General features: G+C 55.1%; 2 protein-coding genes across 2 annotated transcripts; both read left to right on the top strand.

The window, feature by feature from the left end:
• The first annotated feature begins 2 nt into the window (after positions 1-2).
• LOC111551458 (late histone H2B.L4) lies at positions 3-2,944 on the top strand. Its single transcript, XM_023225387.2, has 2 exons — positions 3-299; positions 2,674-2,944. The coding sequence occupies exons 1-2, from the start codon at positions 81-83 to the stop codon at positions 2,908-2,910; spliced, it is 456 nt and encodes a 151-aa protein (XP_023081155.2). The 5' UTR covers positions 3-80; the 3' UTR covers positions 2,911-2,944.
• A 2,369-nt stretch (positions 2,945-5,313) lies between these two features.
• On the top strand, positions 5,314-19,721 carry IQCA1L (IQ motif containing with AAA domain 1 like). The gene is made up of 19 exons (XM_023225325.1): positions 5,314-5,360; positions 5,973-6,300; positions 7,292-7,411; positions 7,699-7,884; positions 10,319-10,390; positions 11,774-11,979; positions 12,706-12,790; positions 13,285-13,410; positions 13,564-13,639; positions 14,065-14,171; positions 14,955-15,038; positions 15,129-15,184; positions 15,998-16,080; positions 16,234-16,341; positions 17,107-17,306; positions 17,770-17,856; positions 18,146-18,323; positions 18,724-18,962; positions 19,507-19,721. Exons 1-19 carry the CDS (start codon positions 5,350-5,352, stop codon positions 19,612-19,614), a joined length of 2,460 nt encoding a protein of 819 aa, XP_023081093.1. The 5' UTR covers positions 5,314-5,349; the 3' UTR covers positions 19,615-19,721.
• Positions 19,722-20,405: the final 684 nt, after the last annotated feature.

Genomic DNA, 20,405 nt, shown 5'->3' with positions numbered 1-20,405 from the left:
TCAAGGTTAGCCCAGAGCATGTTCTGGATTGGGATTGAGTCACGCCTCTTAACCTCCCACCCCACCACTCTCCCAGGTGCATGTCCCCAGCCACACCTGGTGGGGCAGCTGACTTGATAAAAAGTAGCTCCGAGGGGGTGGGCGGGGGCTATTCGAGGAGCAGGAGGATGAGCGCTGAGTATGGACAGCGGCAGCAGCCCGGGGGCCGTGGGGGTCGCAGTTCTGGGAACAAAAAGTCCAAAAAGCGCTGTCGGCGCAAGGAATCCTACTCCATGTATATCTACAAGGTGCTGAAGCAGGTGAGTGGAGAGCAAGGATGTGTGTGTGGGATGCCCTCGCACAGCGCCTTGAAAGGGAACTGGCTGGAAGCGGGGACCCTGAGGTTAGTGTTGGCACTGGGGCAAGTGGCTCAGGCAGGCTGGGCCCGTCTTGAGGTAGCGGGACCTGATTTCCGAGGTCTCTACCTCTCAGGATCTTTGGCACCGGTGACAGGGGACAGTGTGCTCCCTGACACCCTCTAGAAGTTTATGGGAATGATGATAATATGATTAGGTGGGACATAATTTTTTTTTTTTTTTTGACACGGAATCTCGCTCTGTCGCCCGGGCTGGAGTGCAGTGGCATGATCTCAGCTCACTGCAACCTCCACCTCCTGGGTTCCCGCCATTCTCCTGCCTCAACCTCCCGAGTAGCTGGGACTACAGGCGCCCGCCACCACGCCCAGCTAATTTTTTGTATTTTCAGTAGAGACGGGGTTTCATCGTGTTAGCCAGGATGGTCTTGACCTCCTGACCTTGTGATCCACCCGCCTCGGCCTCCCAAAGTGTTGGGATTACAGGCGTGAGCCACCGCACCCGGCCCAGGTGGGACATAATTAAAGGACGAGGACCACACTTTCTGTGCCAGGCTGAAGGTGATCGGGTGCCAAACACATTATGATACAAAGTGTGTTGGTGGTGACTGAGGAGAGGAGTGTTCGGTGTGAACTGGAGTCTTGGGGAAGGTCTTCTGGACAAGTGGCACTCAGTTCTTTGAGGGGCTTAGGGTTTGTCCACGTTACAGACAAAAGAGCTTGAGGCCCCTAAAGGCTCCATGGGGTTCCTGCATCATGTGGCCTGACAGCGGCAGTGTCCCAGCTCCCCTGGCTTTGGGCAAGCCTCTAGCATCCTTCCTGTGTGTCCCTCTCCCCAACACACTGGGGCTGCAGGTGCCCTACATTCATGCATGAAAAGCCGCTTGGAACACTGACAATCAGTTTGTCTGGAGGATCCAAAGCCACTGCTCAGCAGGGCCAAGGCCAGGAGGAAGCGGGGGTAGCCATGTGTTGCCTGCCCTAGGTCTCCAACCTGCTTGAAACTCTTACCCCTCTGTTAGGGCAGGCCCCAGAGGTAATGCCTGTCTCCAGTCCAAATCCCATTAGCAGTTTTAATGAATTGACAACCTGGGTGCCTGGCAATGTTCTTGTAGGGTTGGGGGTGGGTGGGTCCAGCACTGATATGGGTTGGCTGAAGAGATGCACCAGATGACAGACTCCGGTGCCCTGAAGAAAGTGGGGTAGGAGTGGGTATCACTGAGCCCTGTGTCTTAGTCTGACTGTGAGGGGCAAAAATTGCAACTGATGGGTGAGACCAGGCCTGGACTCGCAGAGGAGAGTGCTGCTGAGGGATAACCCCTTGACCTCCCGATGTGGGTGAGAGCCCTAAGGAGAACGGGGCGTGCTGACAGCAGAGGGGGTTTGGGCAGAACCAGCCTTGTGCCAGGCGCAGATTTGCTGCTGGCAGTCGAGATCAGAGGTAGCAGGGAGGGTGGGTGGGACAGAGCCTCTTGGTTCTAGTGCTGTCCCCATCTCTGACTCCATGTAGGTTGTGGGACAGTCATTTCTCTCCCACTTCACATCTGACCAGGTCTACCTACTCACATTTCAGGACTGCTGTCAGGTCCCATTGCTTTATTAGAGATCACTTAGTTCAAAAGCTTGTGTGACAGAAGAGGAAACTGAGGCCCAGAGAAAAGGGCCATATTTGAGGTCGTAGCAATTCACAATACAGCCACAGAACAGGACTCCTCCCTCCTGGTTCGGGGCTGCCACTGTCACATGCACATGCCCACTGGTTATGTGCTCCACCAAGTTATGTGCACAAACCTTTTGACCCCACAGTCCCACCTCTGGAAATAACCTTCCCTATGCTCACACCAGATTCAAAGATGGACATTTACCATAGCACCATCTAATGGCAAAAAAACAAAAAACACCCCAAACCCAAACCCAAACCCGGAATGTTCATGAAGAGAGGAATGGTGATAGGAAGTATGACACATCCATACCATGGAACATACGCAAATGTATCAGTGAAACCAGCAAGATGCATGTGTAACTGGTACCATTTGTTAAATGTAGATTCTTGTGCATGATCATACAAGGAACTTAATCATGTTACCTCTTGCAGTTGAAAACTTCTTTTAAAAAACTTGGATATACCATAGTAGTACAAAGAAAACACAAATCCCTATTTCCATGACTGTTGGCCTCTGGGAAGGGGCTGGTGAGGAGCCTCCCTGCTTTCTGCCTCTGGCTTCCTAGAACCCCCAGCTCAAGGGTGAGGCTTGCAGTGTAGGCAGAACCCCCCTCCCCCAGCCCCTTCCATTAACCGAGTGGTGCTGCCCTCTCTCCAGGTGCACCCTGACATCGGCATCTCTGCCAAGGCCATGAGCATCATGAACTCGTTTGTAAACGATGTGTTTGAGCGGCTGGCATGTGAGGCTGCCCGGCTGGCCCAGTACTCGGGCCGGACCACCCTGACATCCCGAGAAGTCCAGACAGCCGTGCGTCTGCTGCTGCCTGGGGAGCTGGCCAAGCACGCTGTGTCCGAGGGCACCAAGGCTGTCACCAAGTACACCAGCTCCAAGTGACCCAGGGTCTGACAAAAATAAAGGCTGAACTGTTTCTGTGCACTGTGGTGATTTGAAAGAAGGGTGTGTGAGGCCAGGGTGTGGTCTGGAGCAAGGGTGTCCTCACTTCGAGGCTACCACAGGTGAAGCAGCACTTCTTCAGATGTCTTAGAAACTGCTTTCTAGGTGTATCCCATGAACAACGTGTGATAGCTTTGTAAACATGTGAATGTTCTATTTGGTAGTGAGCTGAAATAGGACCTGGGACTGTACTAGCATCTGGATTTACTGCCAGCTGATTCCCTCTCTGGGCCTGAAATTCCTCCTGTGTGGTCCTCTTTCAGGCTGTGCCTTCCCCATGTCATTTCCCACCAACTGTCATTGCGTCCTAGATGACAGACACTATTGTTTGAAGGGGCCACATAGATCTATTCAAGATAAAAAACTGAAGGCCCAGACCAGCTTCTAAATAACCTACTGAGATCAGTATGATTTTTCAGTTTCCCCTTTATTTCAGTACAAATCAGGGGGATGTTTTTGAAATTCCTAACTTCCCCAATTTTATTTGGAAAAATTTGAAACCCACAGAAAAACTGCAAGAAGTACCACAGCCACTCCTATGTCCTTACCTAGATTTACTGCTCACCGTTTAACCACTTGCTTTTCCTGTCTCATGCAGCCTCTGCTTATCTTGTGGGCACATGACCCATAAATCCTCTTCCAAGCTTGGACAGGATGAAGCGGTGGGATTTAGACAAACCTCCAATCCTCCTTTGTTCCCTTTGTAATTGGACAGACCTAGCTTGTGGTCACTTTCATCTCCATGTATTGAAAAGGCATCGCCTTATAGTAATAGCTGACGTTCAGCAGCAGCTACCTAGGTCACATGTATTTTCTCATACCTCAAGCCTCACCTCAAGGCTCTGTGAGCTGAGGACTAATGATCCACATTTACATCCACAGCTAGCAAGGGGCAGGCCCAGGAGATCTGGCCCTGAAGTTTCACTCCTGCCCACTCTGCCCTGCGTTCATACCTTGCCCTGCCAGGCATGACCTGGGCCAGCAGGAGCCAAAGCAGCTGGGAGCTTGTTAGAAAGGCAAGCTTTTGGGTCCCCCCTCAGATCTGGAGCAGAATCTATCTATCTATCTATCTATCTATCTATCTATCTATCTATCTATCTATCTATCTATTTTTGAGACAGTTTCACTCTGTTGCCCAGGCTGGAGTGCAGTGGTGCCATCTTGGTTCACTGCAACCTCTCCCCATCCCAGGTTCAAGCTTTTCTCCTGCCTCAGCCTCCTGAATAGCTGGGATTACAGGCATGTGCCACCACGCCTGGCTAATTTTTATATTTTTAGTAGAGATGGGGTTTCACCATGTTGACTAGGCTGGTCTTGAACTCCCAACCTCAGGAGATCCACCTGCCCTGGCCTCCCAAAGTGCCGGTATTACAGGCATGAGCCACTGTGCCCAGCCTGGAATCTGAATTGTAATGAGACCCTCAGGTAGCTCGTAGGCACCTTCGAGTTAAGAGTCCTCCTATTTGTTCCTCCTTGCTGCTGTCTCCCTTCTATCCCTTTCCCTGGCCCTGTTCCTCATAGATTTACTTATTCATAAGTCTCTACATGACACTGAGCCAAAAAGCTCACCCCAGCTGACCAGCCGTAGGCTGCTAGTGGTATAATATTTTGTGTTTTTGGAAAACTTGTCTCCTGAACTTGTAGCAGTGATGGGAGGCGGTACCCACAGGTGACCAAGTGAGCCCCAAGCATGCAGAACAGCATCCACTATGCTTTCTAGCATGATCCTTCACGTGGGTCTGGCTCATGGGAATGGTGTGAACTCTTGGCAGGCCCCAAGGAGGCAAGCATGGTTATACTCACTTTCACCCACGGGGGCAACTGGGCCTTCAGGGCCTTCTGATTCCAAATCAGTGCCTTTCCCTTCCACCACACGGGCCTCCCCGTGCCATCATCCAGAGAGTGGAGGGCTGTGGGGCTCAGGAGGCGTGGGTCCAGAGGGGGAACAGAGGCTGCTCACAGTGAGAAGCTGCGGTGATGCCTTGTTGGGGGGTAATGTCTTTAGGACGGATGTATTCAGAGTGCCAAAGCTTTTAGGAGACTTCAAATAGAGACTTATTTCACTTGTTCCTTACAAGAAAAATGGCCAAAGTTGGACAATATGTTCTGCCCTAAGCTTCCAAAGCTTGTTCTGTGGGAGCCTGAAGCCACCCACCCACAGTCCCTTCAGTGTACTGCTTCCAGGACGTCCTCCGAGATAATGTGCCCATTCTGTGCCACCAGTCCTAGAACTCTCCTCAGCCCTAGAACACTGGCACAATGGGTCAGAACTCTTAAAACCAGGCTGTTCTGCCCTGTGGCCCTGGGAGTCAGGGAGCCACAGAGGTTCTGTGAATTCCACCACCAGCAAACAAGGGGCAGCGTGGAGGAGTGGGCACAATGTCTGAGGGGTGAGTGAGGGGCTGGAGTGGGGCTCCCAGGGCAGAGAGAGCAAAGGTCAGAGCACCTCCTTGGTCCTGAGAGGCTGGGGCAGAGTGGCAGTTTGGGTGCTGGGCCGCTCCAGCTGCTGCTGCTGCTGCCCTGGCAGCTTTCACGGTGGAAACTTCCCTCCGACAGTTAATTCCAGAAGCAGGGCTCTGCTCTGAGGAAGGGACCCTCCTCCACATTCATCCCTCACCCCCACTTCCCACCCACCAGCCCAGATCACTGCAGCATCCATGGGCTGCCCCACACCTGGCGGGCCCCACTGCCCCTGACTCCGGAAGACCCCTTCCTCACCGGAGCCTCAAGCCTGGGCCGGCTTTCCCCCAACCCCCCAAAAGTCATGCCCATTCTCTCTGCTAATCCTATAGCGGAGCCCAATCCCACACTCTCCCTAAGACCAGGTCAGTGTCCACTCATTGCCCTGCGGGCTCCTTACCTCATTGAAGTCCATTTCGGGAGCCATGAGTGGTATCACACCTTCTGGTACCCCGAGCCCACACTCCTCAAAAGGCCAGGCGGCTCCGTCTCCCCACTCCTCCGCGGCTCAGAGCACGCGGCGCCCGCCACCCTCTCTCCAGAGCTTACCAGCGCCTCTGGGAGTCCTCCCACGTGATCCTGCAGGAGCTGCTGGACCAAGAGCAGCCTCTGCTCGAACCTGTGCCCGACCGGGAGCGGCAGTCCTTCCGGTACAGGCTCGCGTCGCTCTACCTGCACTACCTGGGGCTGCTGCGCCGCTTCGACACCGTCTATGATCAGATGGTGCAGCCGCAGAAGCGGCGGCTGCTGCGACGCCTGCTGGACGGCGTGGCGGGCCGCGTGCTGGAGCTCAAGGACGAGCTGGTGCGCGCCGACCTCTGTGAAAACCCCTGCCTGGACCGCGTGCTGCAGGATGTCAAGCTCACCCCGGTACGTGTGCGCAGCCGCGAAGCCACGCCCCCGTCCAGCTAGCAGCAGGGGAGAGGCGGGGTGGGACCCGCCTTGACCACCTGGGACACAGAGCCATGCCCCGGCCAGCTTGGAGTTGGGTGGGGTAGGGATGGGGCCGACCACCCCCTGCCTACCCGTCACCCCACGGATATCCCTGGTGTTGGGACACCTGCTAGGGAAGGAAGGAAGGCAGAGAAGATCAGAGGATGGAGTTTGGCCTTGTGGGAAGGGCTTCAGGAAGCTTGGCGGTGGGGGTTGTGCATGGAGGTACTTAGGGGTTGGATGGAGTCAGGGTGAGGTCCCCTGCATGACTGGGAAGACCCACAAACCGCAGGGAATTGGTGAGGAGAGTCCTCTAGAGCCTCCTCAAAGTGTGGTCCCTGGACCAGCCGCATTGACATCACAAATGAGAAACTCTGCATCCTTAACCCGCTAAATCTGCATCTGCATTTTATCAAGACCCTCCAGTGATCTGTGTGCACGGGCAAGTTCTAGAAGGCTGTTCTAGGGCACAGAGCTTCTGCAGGGCCTCCAGTCAGGTTCAGCGTTCAGTAACTGCTTCATATCCAAGACTGTCTCAAAGTTTCCCCAACCAGCTGCAGAGTGCACTTGGTAGGGCGGGCGGCCATGGGGAAGATTCCCCAGGCCCTGCCATTCTGATGTAGTAGTCTGGGGAGGACCTAGGAATCTGCATTTAAGAGCTTCCCAGTTGATTCTGATGCACAACCAGGTTTGAGACCACTGCCACCTAGCATGATCCTCCAGAATTCAACTCCAGCCAGAGGATGGGGGCAGAAGAAAAGAGGAATGACTTTTGGGGGCATCTGCCCCATTTAAGTTTCCTACCTCAGGACTCTAAAATGGAGGAAAACAGTGCTGGGGGTGTGTAAGTCCCTGAAAATGGTAATGGATTGGCCAGATGGCTCAGACTTTTGATTCCTGACCCTCCTCCCCCAACATTGCTGCAAAGGCTGATCTGGAGGTTCCAATCCCCAAATACTTCCTGCTGGAGCAGTCTACCGCTGTGCGGGAGCGAGGGCTGATACTGGCCAAGATCCTGTCCAGACTGGAGCCAGAGTCCTCCCGGAAGGTAAACGGGGTGATGCCCTCCTGGAATCTTCCATACCCCTTCTCCTGAAAGCCTCCAGAATGCAGAGAGGCCCTTCCCTGCCCTCTACGAGATGCCCTTTAGGTAATCCCTGGCCTCCTTCGAGGCTATTCTTGTGCTCATGATAACCCTCCAACGCCAAGACAAGACTTGGGCTCCCGGATACTCTGGGAGGACGGTGCCCTGGTGTATCCTTTGATGGCCAGTCTCCCAGCGGCCCACCCTGGATGCAAGCTGTGCTCCTGCTCTTTTGCCCCTGCTCTGGCCAGAGCTTTATAGGAATGCACCGGACTGAGGCCATAATTCTAGTGCAAAAGGCAGAGCGGGCCAGGCAAGGCCGGCTTCGAGCCACCTTCATGCGAGAGATTCGAAGAGATGAGGAGCAAGATCGGAGGATTCGGGAGGACGGATGGCACAAGTTCAGTCAGTGCCAAGCAGCTGTCACCATACAGAAGGTAGCCCTAGGTGCCCAGGAGGAGGGCCAGGGTAGAGTCACCTCATTCAAGAAGCCTGCTGGGCTCAGCAATTGATCACAGGAGTGCAGGCGCTTGGATTCTGTAGCCCCACAACTAGTTATTTATTTATTTATTTACTTATTTATTTTTGAGATGCATTCTCGCTCTATTGCCCAGGCTGGAATGCAGTGGCATGATCTCAGCTCACTGCAACCTCTGTCTCCTGGGTTCAAGCGATTCTTGTGCTTCGGCCTCCTGAGTAGCCAGGGCTACAGTCCTCCGACAATATACCCAGCTAATTTTTGTATTTTTAGTAGAGATGGGTTTCACCATGTTGGCCAGGCCGCTCGCGAACTCCTGACTTCAAGTGATCTACCCACCTCAGCCTCCCAAAGTGCTGGGATTACAGGCATGAGCCACCATGCCCAGTCCCCACGACTAGATTCTAAACTAGTCAGTACTTTAATCAGTCAGCAAGCATGTATCTTACTTGTTTATTATTTAATCTACATCTATATTTTCAAAAGGGTTTGCAGTAGGATACCTTAAAAGTCCCAGGAACGGAAGGATCATTAAAATTAGAGAAGAAAAATCCATAATAGAGTAGCAGAACAGAATAGATGATCACTCCAGAAACTCTTAAGACTGTTGAAAATGAGCCACTAAAATGTATCCTGCTGAGGCTGGAGTATTGCTTGAGCCCTGAGCAATGTAGCAAGACCCCATCTCTTAAAACAAGAAAGGATCCTGAGCCTCCTGGAAACTAAGACAGAGGGAAACTTGATCATGATGAATTAATTTGATAACTGATGTGATCTGAGCATTCCCAAACTCTGCGCCTTCCGGGTCACCTTTTAACATGGAAATAACATAATTTCCATAATTTTATCCCCTGTCCCACCTCACTGCAGAAAGCCCTTCTCTGTCTTCAGGTTCCCCGAGCATTCTTACCATCCTGGTTGTCACACCTCTCCTTTGCTCTGGACAGCCACTCTGCACCTCTCTGGGTCAGCCTCTGCTGTCTGCCTTGGTGTGTGAACATGGCCTCTCCCACCATTCCTTAAAATGCTGCTAACACACGCTGGTGGTAGTGGTTAACAGCTTGACCAGAGACTGGAGGAGCCCCGGGAAAATTCCAGTGCAGGAATAGACCACTTTCTGTTCATGCAGCTGTCGCTGCCCCTAAGGCCACCAGCCCTGCTCTGTCACAGAAACCTCTTGCCACCTTTTCTTTCCAGGAAGAGTTGACCTGGGGCGGGCCTCTTTCTCTCTCAAATCAGTCTCCCCCTCCTTCCTCTCTCTCTCAAATCCCAATACCTCAAAAACCTCTGCCTCCTAGCCCACTAGAGAAAACTTAGAACTTCCCACCGAAAGATGAAAGCAGGTAACCATCTAGCAAACAATAGTGATTCTATGAAGATATATCATCTGCAAATGGGATAGATTCGTGTGTTAGTAATCAGTGCACTGAGCATGTCGGTCTGAGGCAGGATGACTGTATCAATGTCTGACTGAGAAGAAGGTTCTCGACAGCAGGGCTCACTAAGGCAAAGAAGTCAAGAAGGGGGATAGACCCCAAAGATGGAGTCCTACTTCCCCTGTAGACCAAAGCAGGTCATTTTGTGCCTGTTGCCAGACATCAAGAGTACAGAAATATTGCATGCTGGTCTTAGAGTCGTCCAGAGCACTGAGAAAAGGAAAAAACGTATGAAGGACCCAGTCATGGCGGGCCTGGCCTGTGGTGGTCACAGGAGTGGGAGGACGAAGCCCAGATGAGAAGTGCAGGAACCAGCCCCAGCTCCTGGAGGTGCCGGGAGGCAGATGGAAAGCACTGGCTGACCTGGGCCCTGGCTCTGCCCTCCTATGCCCAGTGTCCCCAACCTCTGGTCCCACTAGCACTCAGTGATCCTGGAGTCTGAAAGTGGTTGGGCCTGGGAGAAAGGGCACAGGTCCAGCTCTGCACAGATAGCATCTTGGGCCTGGGAGAGGTCATGTCCAGTCTCTGGCCTCAGTTCCCTTGGGTCAAAAATGTAGGATTAACTGAGGAGCTCCACAGTCCCTGCAGCGCCAATGTCTATGTGCCTGGGTGGAGTCAGATATTTATTCCAGCTGCTCTGGGGATTCTGAGGAGTGGGTGTAGGGAATGTGTAGGGTGCTTGAGCTCTGATCTGTCCCTCAAAAGAGATAGCAGATTAGGGTGGCGAGGGAAAGGAAGAAATCCCTGGGGGGCCCTGGCCAGTTGGCTTGAGTGCCCACCTGAAACCACCCTGTTCTAGGCTGTTCCTGCTCAGTGTGCACCTGAGCAGGCTTCCCCAGGGCTCCTCCCCACCCCACCTGAAATCTCTAGTGTGACCCTCTCGGACCCTCTCTGAGAGACAGGCTGCTGCAGCGTGGAGAGTGCGTGTCCCATGTGTCTCCTACATCCCTCCGCCAGGTATGGAAAGGCTACCTGCAGAGGAAACGCACTCAGCAGGACCGGCGGACAGAAATGGAGTTCATTGGCATGGTGAGCTCAACCTGCCCACCGTGGTGGGGCCTGGAACACAGGGCTGGCCAGGGCAGGGCCCCCACCCAGAGCACAGTCTTCTTCCAGCCCCACTTTGCCCACGGTGCTCTCCACTCAGGCCGGTGGAGAGCCTGGGAGAGAAAGAGGCAGAAGGACAGGAAAGCCCCCAGGCCATATCCCTTCATACCCTTCTTCCTGTAGAGATCTGGCCCCTGGCAGCAGCTCACCTGTGAGGCCAGGAGGGGTATTGTGTAGAGCATCCTGGACCCCACGTTCCCACCCCCCACTGGAAGGAGGGGCTACAGGGGTGGACCCCCAGAGGGAAGAGGCCACAAAGCCAGCAGGGGCACCCACACTGCCCCCTCAAGCCTCTGGTAGCCACAGGGAAACACCAGGGACTGTGTTGGGGTAGGGACACACTCCCCAAACCAGGCCTTTCTAGGTCGTGTGCCTGTGTGCATACATGTGTGCCTGGCCAAAGTGATCAGCCCTGGCTCCTTGAATCTGTCTATCCCCTGTTCTCTGTCCTCTCACCCAGCTGATCTCCACTGACTTAGGAAAGGCAGGCGGAGACTGGAGGGGTGGCGGGAGCATGCTCCCTGAGGGAAGGGCTTTGCCCTGGGCAGATCCTGTGGAGGCCTGGCTGCCAGAAGGAGCTGGGGAGGGGGCTGGGCTGGGGATTGGAGGGACGGGAGGGAAGGGAGCCTTCCCAGGTCTGGTGACATCTCGGCAGGCTGGGAGGCTACCACTGGAGGTTTGGGGCCTTGGGAGGAAGGAGGGGCCAGGGGCTGCTGTGTGGGAGTGGAGGTCAGAGACTTGTTGAGGGGCCAGAGGGCTGGACCCCCAGGAGATGAGAGCAGGCTGAAAGAGGCAGGGGTTGGCTTCAGCAGGGAGGGGTCCGTGCACAGCAGTGGGTGAGGAATGAGCCTGGCCGCCCGGGCCTATCAACAGTGTGAGCTCAGCGTTTTCAGTAATTGTCTCTGCGCAGAGTGATATTTAAAATACATTTGGGAGCCAATGAGGCGGGAAAGTGGCTGCAAAAGCGGCTGCCAACTCGGCCGCGGGGCGGGGGTGCAGGCGGGGGCTGGGGCCGGAGGCTCCAGGGGAGGGTGTGCTGGGGAAATCGGGCAGGGGCCAGCCCGGATGCATCTAGCAAACTCATTATTAGAGTAATTTACACAGACGAATTCGGCTCCAAACACAGTTTCTTCCAATGCAGGCATGCCCGTTGTTCCGTGTGGGTGTGTGTGTGAGGCCTTGCATGAGTGTCGTGTTGGGGAAGGAGCGGGTACAGGCGTGTGTGCCCGAGGCTGGTGGCTGCATCCAGACTGGATGCTGGTTCCTCCCACTCCTGAGCCCCTCAACCTCTCTTCCACTCCCCAGCTCCCCTCACCCAACCAGGTAGAGCACCTGAGCATCATCTCCCAGGCCTGCCTCTGGGAGGATGTCCGGAGGCTCCGCCAGGTAGAGAAGGAGGAGGAATTCCAGGCGGCAATGGTGAAGGCCCATGATTCTCTGGCAGAGACAGAGGGGCCTGACATGAAGGAGAAGATGAAGGAGCAAATCCGACAGTGGTTTATCGAGTGCCAGTCAGTGTCCTCAGCTGACCCTACCCTCGTCCTTCATTCCCTTCACTCAGGGTCCCTCAGGGCTGCTCCTGCTCCATCCCCCACAGGGGTTCTGCCTTCTAGTCCAGATTGGCCCTTTTCTCCTCTACCCCCAGGTCCCCAACACACTGCTGACCCTGTTGGTTTCAACAACCTTGGGCCCCCAGTGTACAGGACCATCTCCACACCTGACTTCCCATTTCCATAAGGGAGAGAAAGTGCCAGAATAGGGTGGGGAAAGCACCCATGGATGCCCCCTGAGTGATCTGTCCTCTTGTTTGTAACAATCCATTCCTCCCCTGTCTCCCTCTGTCTCCCCGGTCCTTTACTTTTCTCTGGCGTTCTCCATCCATCCACCCACCCTTTTATCCACCTCTCCATCTACCTATCCATCCATCCACCCATCTACCCATCTACCCACCTCTCTATCTATCCTTCCACCTGTCGATCTGCCCATCTACCCACCCACCCTTCTACCCACCTCTCCATCTATCCATCTGTCCATCCACCCACCCACCTACCCACCTCTCCATCTCCCCATCCATCCATCCATCCATCCATCCATCCATCCATCCATCCATCCATCCATCCATCCATCTATCCATCCATCCATGCATCCACCCGCCCTTCTACCCACCTCTCTGTCTACCTATCCATCCATCCATTCATCTATTCATCTTTCTGTTCAATCATCTTATGTTCACTTAGCAATCTTACTGGCCGGTTCCCTGATTATCCAGATGCGTCTTCAGGTGGATCCTACTCAATCTTTGCAGACAAAACTCCAGAACAGGTACCCTGTTGGAGGTGAGGCAGACGGTTTTTTTGTGGCAGGTGGAGTCTGAGGCTACAGAGAATAGTGAGTGGGGTGGAGTAGGGGGTCAGCCTCAATGGAGGCAGAGGTGGCTGGGGGAAATGCAAGCAGCTAGAAAGACGGCATGGGGAAGAGGAGCAAGGAGCAGCTGTGGCTGGAGCAGGCATTGTGACTGGGAAAGGAAGGATGTCTGGGTAGACTGCAGTGGCTCCAGATCCCATGGCCAGGAGACAACAGTGGCTCTGACCAGAATGCTCCTTCTTGGGCACCCTTTCTCCCTGGACCCCAGTGGAGTCTCTGCATGCTCAGCTGTCCCGACCCCATCAGTTACTCTAGGCCTAGGGAATCCTTGGTTCACCCCAGTCGCAGGCCCTGGGCCTGAGAGATCTCCAGCCCTCTTCTGTAAAATCCAGGGCTCTCTTTTGTAAAATCCCCTTGATCTTCTCTGAAATGTCTTGTGTCATTGGTCACAGGTGAGAATGGAACTGGAAATGCAGGTCCAAGAGAACAAAAAAAAGGAACGAGAGAAGAGCAAGGAAAAAGGAAAGGATGAAAAAAAGAAGAAGAAGAAAGGAAAGGAAGAAAAGGCCAAGAAGGGGGTAAGATACCTCCCGAATGCATGGTGTGAGGGACAGGGAGGAGCAAGGTGTGGGGGAACTCGTGGTAGGAAGATGGGTTCAGGTAAGGTTAGGGCCAGAGTCTGTGCTAGGTAGAGGTGATGAAGTCAAGGTCAAAGGATGTTTATATTCTAGGAAGTGGACGCAGTGCTGCAAGTGTTGCCATCCAAATGTATCCCTATGATCAGTGCCGGGCATGAGGAATACTTAAGTAAGAGGGGAGACGGCTGGGGAAGAGTGTCTGTGCTTTGTGGGACCTGGGGCCCTGGGTCCTGGAGAAAGTGGGCATCTGCCACATGGACCATGAAGTGGCAGTGTGCGTGTGTAGGCAAAGGGGACAATACCAAATGAGGAGAGGGAGGTATGGTGTGATTCTTTGGGTGGGGGCATTACAGGTTTGGGTCTGAATCCTGTGGCCACAGGCCTTGGGGTCAAGTCTATCTGCCATCTGGGTAGAAACAATGCCAGGCTGGTGGGTGGGGACAGAGTAACCAGCCAGGGCCTGGCTCCTGACCTGTGTGCACACATGTGTCTGTGTATGCACGTATGTGTGCATGTGCTTGTGCACACGTGCATGTGTGTGTGTATACACCCGGGACTCTGACCTTCACACATCCATCCACTCTCTGCGGTCAGATACATGGAAGAACCAGCGTGAGAGCATATACCCCAGTCAGAATTATGACTCCGAGACCCTCCGGGAGGAGAAGAGGAAGGAGGTGGAGCTGGAGATCCGGATACAGGTGTGAGCGCAGGGTCAGGGCTTCCCGGCAGGCCACTACCCTGTACCCTCCCCCACGACCCACACTTCCAGCCAGATTCAGGCTCCTCCCCAGCCATTTCTCTGCATCTCTCTTGTCCTGAACACCCAACCCCAGTCCCCAGCTCATCATCTGTAGACTTTGCTGCCTCCATGCATGGTCCTAGCTCCACCTGCTGCCCACGTCAGTTCCCACCTTCCTCTGCCTCCCCCGGTCTCGCTTTCTCCCAGGGCTGATGGAGCAGGGATGTGGAGGGTATGGATGGGACTCGGAGCCAGGGTGTCCACACCCCACCACCATCCTCAGGAACCCTCTGACAACGTGTCCCACCCATGCCGTGGGCTTCAGGAGTGTTCAATCATGTGGTCTTTCACGAAACCCATGAGGAAAATACCATGGTTTTCCTGATGGTACACATGGGAAACTGAGGCTAAGCAGTTATGCAACCGTTTAGGTCACAGAGACCTCAGTGGGGGGATGTTGGGCTTGAATTCCATCTGGGGGCTTCTCGGCACGTTGAAGGCTGTTAAGAATGGGGATCCTGGGACAACAGGAAGAGGATCAGGACTGGGTGTGAACAGGTGCTGGGAGGGAGGGAGGAATGCAGAGAAATGTGTGGGAAGGGCTGTCCCTGCTGCCTTCATCAGGCTCACTGGGCTCTTCTGTAAGGCTCCTCCTCTCCTTCCCATCCCTGCCTGCCTGCTCCTCTCCCACCTGTCCTCCCAGCCCCAGGCCACCCAGCCACACCTCAGCTGTCTCCCCTAGGTGGATGAGCTGATGCGTCAGGAGCTGAGGAACCTCCGTCTGGTTGTGGACAAGGAGGAAGAAAGACCTTTGAGGGCTCCAAAGGCAAGATGACGGGCTGGGACTGGGCAGGGGAGGGCACACAGTGGAGGCAAGGAACAGGGCACAATGACCTATGTGCTTGTTTCCAACCAGAAAACACCTGGGAAGAAAACTGGGAAAAAGAAGGAAAAAGATCTGACCCCAAACAGGTAGCAGAGCCTGTCATGCCCACTTTGCATGGTGGTGGTGGTGGAGCAAGTCCCAGTCCAGGACAGGTCCTGCCTCTGCTGCTGTGAGACCTTGGGAAAGTCGCTTTCCCTCTCTGACTCCCTGACCTTGTTCACCAAGTACCTGCCCTGCCAAACTCACATGACAACTGTGGGGATCAAGCAAAGGCACAAGAAAGGGCTCTGTACATGAAATGCAGAGCGAGATCTCAATGGAGTTTATAATCAGGTCATTGCTCTCCACTTCCAGATCCTCCCTCCAACCTTTGCCTTAACCACCTCTGTCTCTGCCAAAGCCATTTCCCCCTGGACTTCCCACTCTAGGGCATTAAGGGACTCGTCAGTGGTCCCTTCCTGCTGACTTACCTGGTAGAGAGAGCACATAAGCACCTTGACGTCAGCTGCTTGGCTGTCTCTCCCAGGAGCACTCACGTCTTAAATGTAGTTTCTAAGAAGAGGGCAATGCTTAACTCAAATGACTAGATTTCTAATGGTGGATCTTTGGCCAGGGGGCAGACTGACGAGTGTCACAGAGGCCCCTGTCACCCTCACACCGCTCTTACAGAGCACCCACTGGGGGAGGCTTGCCTCCTAGGACAGTGATTTGGTGCCATACTTGATTCTGCCTGTTTGCAGGCACTGTAGATATTTTTGACCACAGAATGCTGGGCAGGAGAACCACTGATCCCCTGTCTTCATGACAACAGCCCCCCATCTCTGCCTCCATTTCCCTGTGTTCTCACTTGCTAACGTCCCTTGTGGTGGTGGGGGTCTTCCTGTGCCATCCTCTGCCAGGTCTGTGGAGTCTCTGTATGAAGAGCTTGTTATTTCTGGACTTCTAAGGAAGAGTGAGTCAGTAGCATTGAAAGACTACGTAGGTGAGACCCCTCCCAGAATGCCTGCTCCCAGTCTGTGGCCAGGTGCCAAAGCTCCCCTATCCCCCACCCACTGGCCCCGCCTTCCCGGTGGCTGATTGCCTGATTGCCACTCGGAGAGGGTGCCTCTCACTCAGTGGCTGCCTATCACCACAGGTGACTTCCTCTATCTTGGATCTGCTCTGAGTTTGGCAAAGAAGTTGCCCATGCCATCCCTGTTTGACATACGACAGAATGTGGCTTTGTATGCGGTCCTTCGGCTTGGTGAGAGGCCCTGGGGGTGTGAGGAGCCAGCTCTGGGCAGGCAACCCTCGGGGTCAGGGCTGGGGTCAGGGTAGGGTGGCTGAGGTGGGCATGTCCAGCCTGAGCCTCCAAGCCCCAGGTCCTCCTGCCCTGCCCAGGCCCTGCTGGAGGTCACACCCAGATTGGGCCACCCCAGAAATCAGGTGGGCCCCTGACCTGCTGAAGAGGTCACACTGCCAGCACCTTACTCAATCCCAAGGGACAACCCAGCGTCTGTCCCGCTGCCAGAAGACCCCCAGCCCTACACCCCCGGAGCTGAAGAGCTTTCTGAAGTGGTTTATTCTGTGCCTTCCTTTTTTTTTTTTTTGAGATAGAGTCTCACTCTGTTGCCCAGGCTGGAGTGCAGTGGCACAATCTCAGCTCATGGCAACCTCCGCCTCCCGTGTCCCATACCTTTCAGTTCCACCACTCATAATCCAGTAGTGGAAGCAGATGGAATGGAAAACAGAAAGGGCATTAGTCAGGGTAGCAGGCTCCCTCCCAGTCCCATGTACAGCTCCTCATACTGGAGACTCCTAAGCCATTCAAAATCTCCTGCTGCCACTCCCGGCTCCCAGGCCTAGGGGACTAGGCGACCTGGTGGTATTGGGGAAGGTAGTATGCCCCGTGATCTGCACCTCCTCTCCCAGCCCCAGGCCCTTGGCCTGACCTTACACAGAGTCATCTCCAGCCCTGACTCCTGCTGCTGACCTGACACCTGGCTCTGGCCCATTTCCTTGCTCTCAGGCTCCCCGGATATCCATGCCATGGCCCCGCTCATCCGCTCCATCCTCCTGGTAGGCCCCTCTGGCATGGGGAAGAAGATGCTGGTCAGGGCAGTGTGCACAGAAACTGGCGCCAACCTGTTCGACCTGTCACCGGGCAACCTGCTGGGCAAATATCCTGGCAGGAGTGGGGCACAGATGATGGTGCATATAGTCTTTAAGGTCTGGAGCCCCCAGCTTTTGGCATTTATGGTTCTCAGACCTGTGGCAACAAAGGAGGGTGGTCTTTGAGATCAGGTCACCCATCAGCCTACTGGGTATGATTTCAGGTGCTGAACGAGTGAGGTCTCCCCTACCAACCCGGGCTAGGAGCTTGGGTTCCCCCTGCAGCCCCTGTGGTGGGGGAATGAAGGGAAAGGGGAGGACATAGAGCAACTTCTTTTCGTGGTGGGATGAGGCTGAATATGCAGCCCCCGATGGGGGGCAGTGACTCAGTTTACCCTGAGGTGTGAGGTATATGCAGCAGCAGGCTGGGAGGTGGGACTGGCAGGTGTGGGGAGTGGAGACTGGGCTCCAAGGTCAGCCCCTGCTCAAGGCCAGCCTTCATCCTGGCTTCTGACCAGCAGGGACATGACCCTTCTCCAGAAACATCTAATGTCTGATTTCTACTCTCCAACCCATCCAGGTAGCCCGACTCCTACAGCCCTCTGTGATTTGGATTGGAAATGCTGAGAAGAATTTCTATAAGAAGATCCCCAAAGAAGACAGGGAGGTGAGGGAGCGTGGACGTGAAGGTCATGTGGGCAGGTGGCGTGAGCTGGGGCTGGGCTGCAAGGCCTGGGCTTGTTCAAGTCACTCCAAACCCCACCCACTGAGGCCTTGCACATGCCCCTCTACTCCTCACACCTAGTTTCCTTGTCTCAAAGCAGGATGGGCAACCTCCTCATCCTGCTAGGGCTGAGGTGAGGCTGAGGGTGGGGTGGGCTCTGAGAACTTGGGAGCCCCGTACACTGGGCCGCCGTGCCCCAGCCGCACCACTCCTCCCTCTTCCCCTGGAGCAGATGGACCCAAAGCGGATAAAGAAGGACCTCACCAAGGCCTTGCGGCTGCTGACTCCTGGAGACCGTGTGATGCTGATTGGGACAACCTCCCAGCCGCAGCTGGCTGAGATTCGGGGGCTGTGCCAGGTCTACGAGCGGATCCTCTTCATGCCCCGGCCTGACTACGCGTCCCGCTATGGTGAGGCCTGGGGACACGGGGATGGCTGCCCCTACCAAAGCCTGCCCACCTCCTGCCCCATACCCCACTGCTGCTGCGAGCCCTCACCCCCACAGCCAGATCTTCTGGAAGGGCTGCTGGACAAGCAGCCCAGTAGCCTGGGTCCTGGCTTCGGCTCTGTGGACACAAGCAGGTGTTTTATGTCTTCCGAGGCTCTGCTTTGCTCGGGTTGAGTTGGGAGGATGACACTTGCCTAGCTTGAGATCCAGTACCTTCCCTGGGGAAGGGGAGCTGGTGGACGTGGAGCTGCTCCCTGAAGCACAAAGCTCCTTCCAGATCCAGGTGGGGGCTGCTCAGGCCTTGTTGCCCCTCCCTGGTGCCCACTGCCCCTCCAAGCCCCATGTCCTCCGCATGCCTGCAGTGCTCTGGAAGCGTATGATAGAGGCCCGGGGCGTCCAGCCAACCCAGCACTTGGACATCAGTGCCCTAGCCAAGGTCTCCGATGGCTACACACCAGGTCACATTCTCCAAGCCATCCAATCGGTGCTGAGTGAGCGGCGGTTCCTGCAACTGTCCAAGCGGCCCCTGGTGGCCTGTGAGTTCCTGGGACAACTGGCGAAGCTGGATCCAGTATACAGGGAGGAGGAGGAGGCCCTGAAGGTGAGGTGGCAGGGCCAGGGGCTGTGGGTAAGCAGCGCCCTTGGGGAGTCAGCCCCCTGAAGCACACCTCGGACCCCTCCCTCTGCTCCCACAAATTACCAGAAGACAATTGGTGGAAACCTGTGTGGAGCTCAGCTGGGAAGGGAGTAGAAAATCACCAGGAAATGCATCTGGGGCCGTCCCACCGGGTTTCCCTGAGGGTGGGAGCTTGCGAGGACCACCGGGGTATCAGGAGCCCTTTGTGAGTTCTGGTAACAGCTGCCACCCACCTTTCCCACCCCAGACTCAGTGCACCCGCCAAGGATGGCCTTGGGAGCACGGAGAGAGGGCTGCAGGTGTGGAGGGAAGAGGGCTTGCCCCCTAAGAATGGCTGACATCATACCGGAGGGATTTGGTGGGGAGCAAGGGAAACCCCAGCCCTAAAAGGACCCCTGAACCCAGGGGAAGAGGAGAAGAGGCTGCTGAGGAAACAATCTGTAAAAAGGGGAGGGGTGAGGTCAGGATGGGTCCGAGGGCCTTACCACTCCTGTGCCCACCAACCCAGGACTGGTACTTCAAGACCCCACTGGGCAAGAAGAGCATGAAACACAGGATGGAGCAGCTGGAGGCTGAGGAGGCCAAGCTGGCCAAGGAGAAGAAGAAAAGAAAGTGATAGCTAAGGCTTGTGGGCACCTGAGATTAGTGGCGTGGGACAGGGCAGTGGCCCAAGGGTAAAGGGATGGGGCAGAAGCATAAATGCCCAGATGACTTGGGGACAAACTCTTCTTGTCCATCCATGTCTGTGTCTTCCCACCCCTCCCTCTGTGTCCCCACCTGTGCCTGGCCCTGTCTAGCCCCCACGTCTCTCCTGGGCCCTGGCTCTTGCCAGCTCACTGCCGCCTCCCTGCTCTGGCTCCCAGATCCCTGTCCTCAGCCCCCACTTCCAGGTCTTCATCTCCTTGTCATTGTCCTATCCTGGCTCCCTGACTCTCTTCCTCCTTGAGGCATTTAAGGGAGAAAAAATAGGAAGAGGAGAGAGGGAAAGAGGAGAGAGGGGAGAAGGAAAGTCTGCAGTCAGAAAAAGCACAGGTCTGGAAGTTAACTGTCCCTGGTTCTAAACCCATTTGGCACTAACTCCCTGTGTAACCTGGAGAGTGCTTTCCTGTCTCCGGACCTCAGTTTCCTCACTTATAAAGCAAAGAGAGTCTGGACCAGGAATTTCTAAGGTCCCTTTTACCCTAGGGTTTGACTATTCTAGCAAAAGTGGCTGGGAATTCAGGGCAGGGAGGGTGCTTGGGCAGTGGTGGGGGCAGGATGGGAAGCAGGGCTCAGCAAGGCTGTGGGGAGGTGGTGGGGCTTTGTGACCAGGGCAAGGGCTGCTGGTAGACCCAATGCTGCAGTGGACATGGGAGTGCAGCATTGGATCAACCCAATTTCTCTGAGTATTCTTCATCTCTTTCCTAA

Source organism: Piliocolobus tephrosceles, chromosome 8 (genome assembly GCF_002776525.5).
Source record: "Piliocolobus tephrosceles isolate RC106 chromosome 8, ASM277652v3, whole genome shotgun sequence".
In the NCBI taxonomy this organism is placed as follows: Eukaryota; Metazoa; Chordata; class Mammalia; order Primates; family Cercopithecidae; genus Piliocolobus; species Piliocolobus tephrosceles.
The sequence above is the reverse complement of the archived record's forward strand: the minus strand, read 5'-3'. Positions and strand labels throughout refer to the sequence as shown.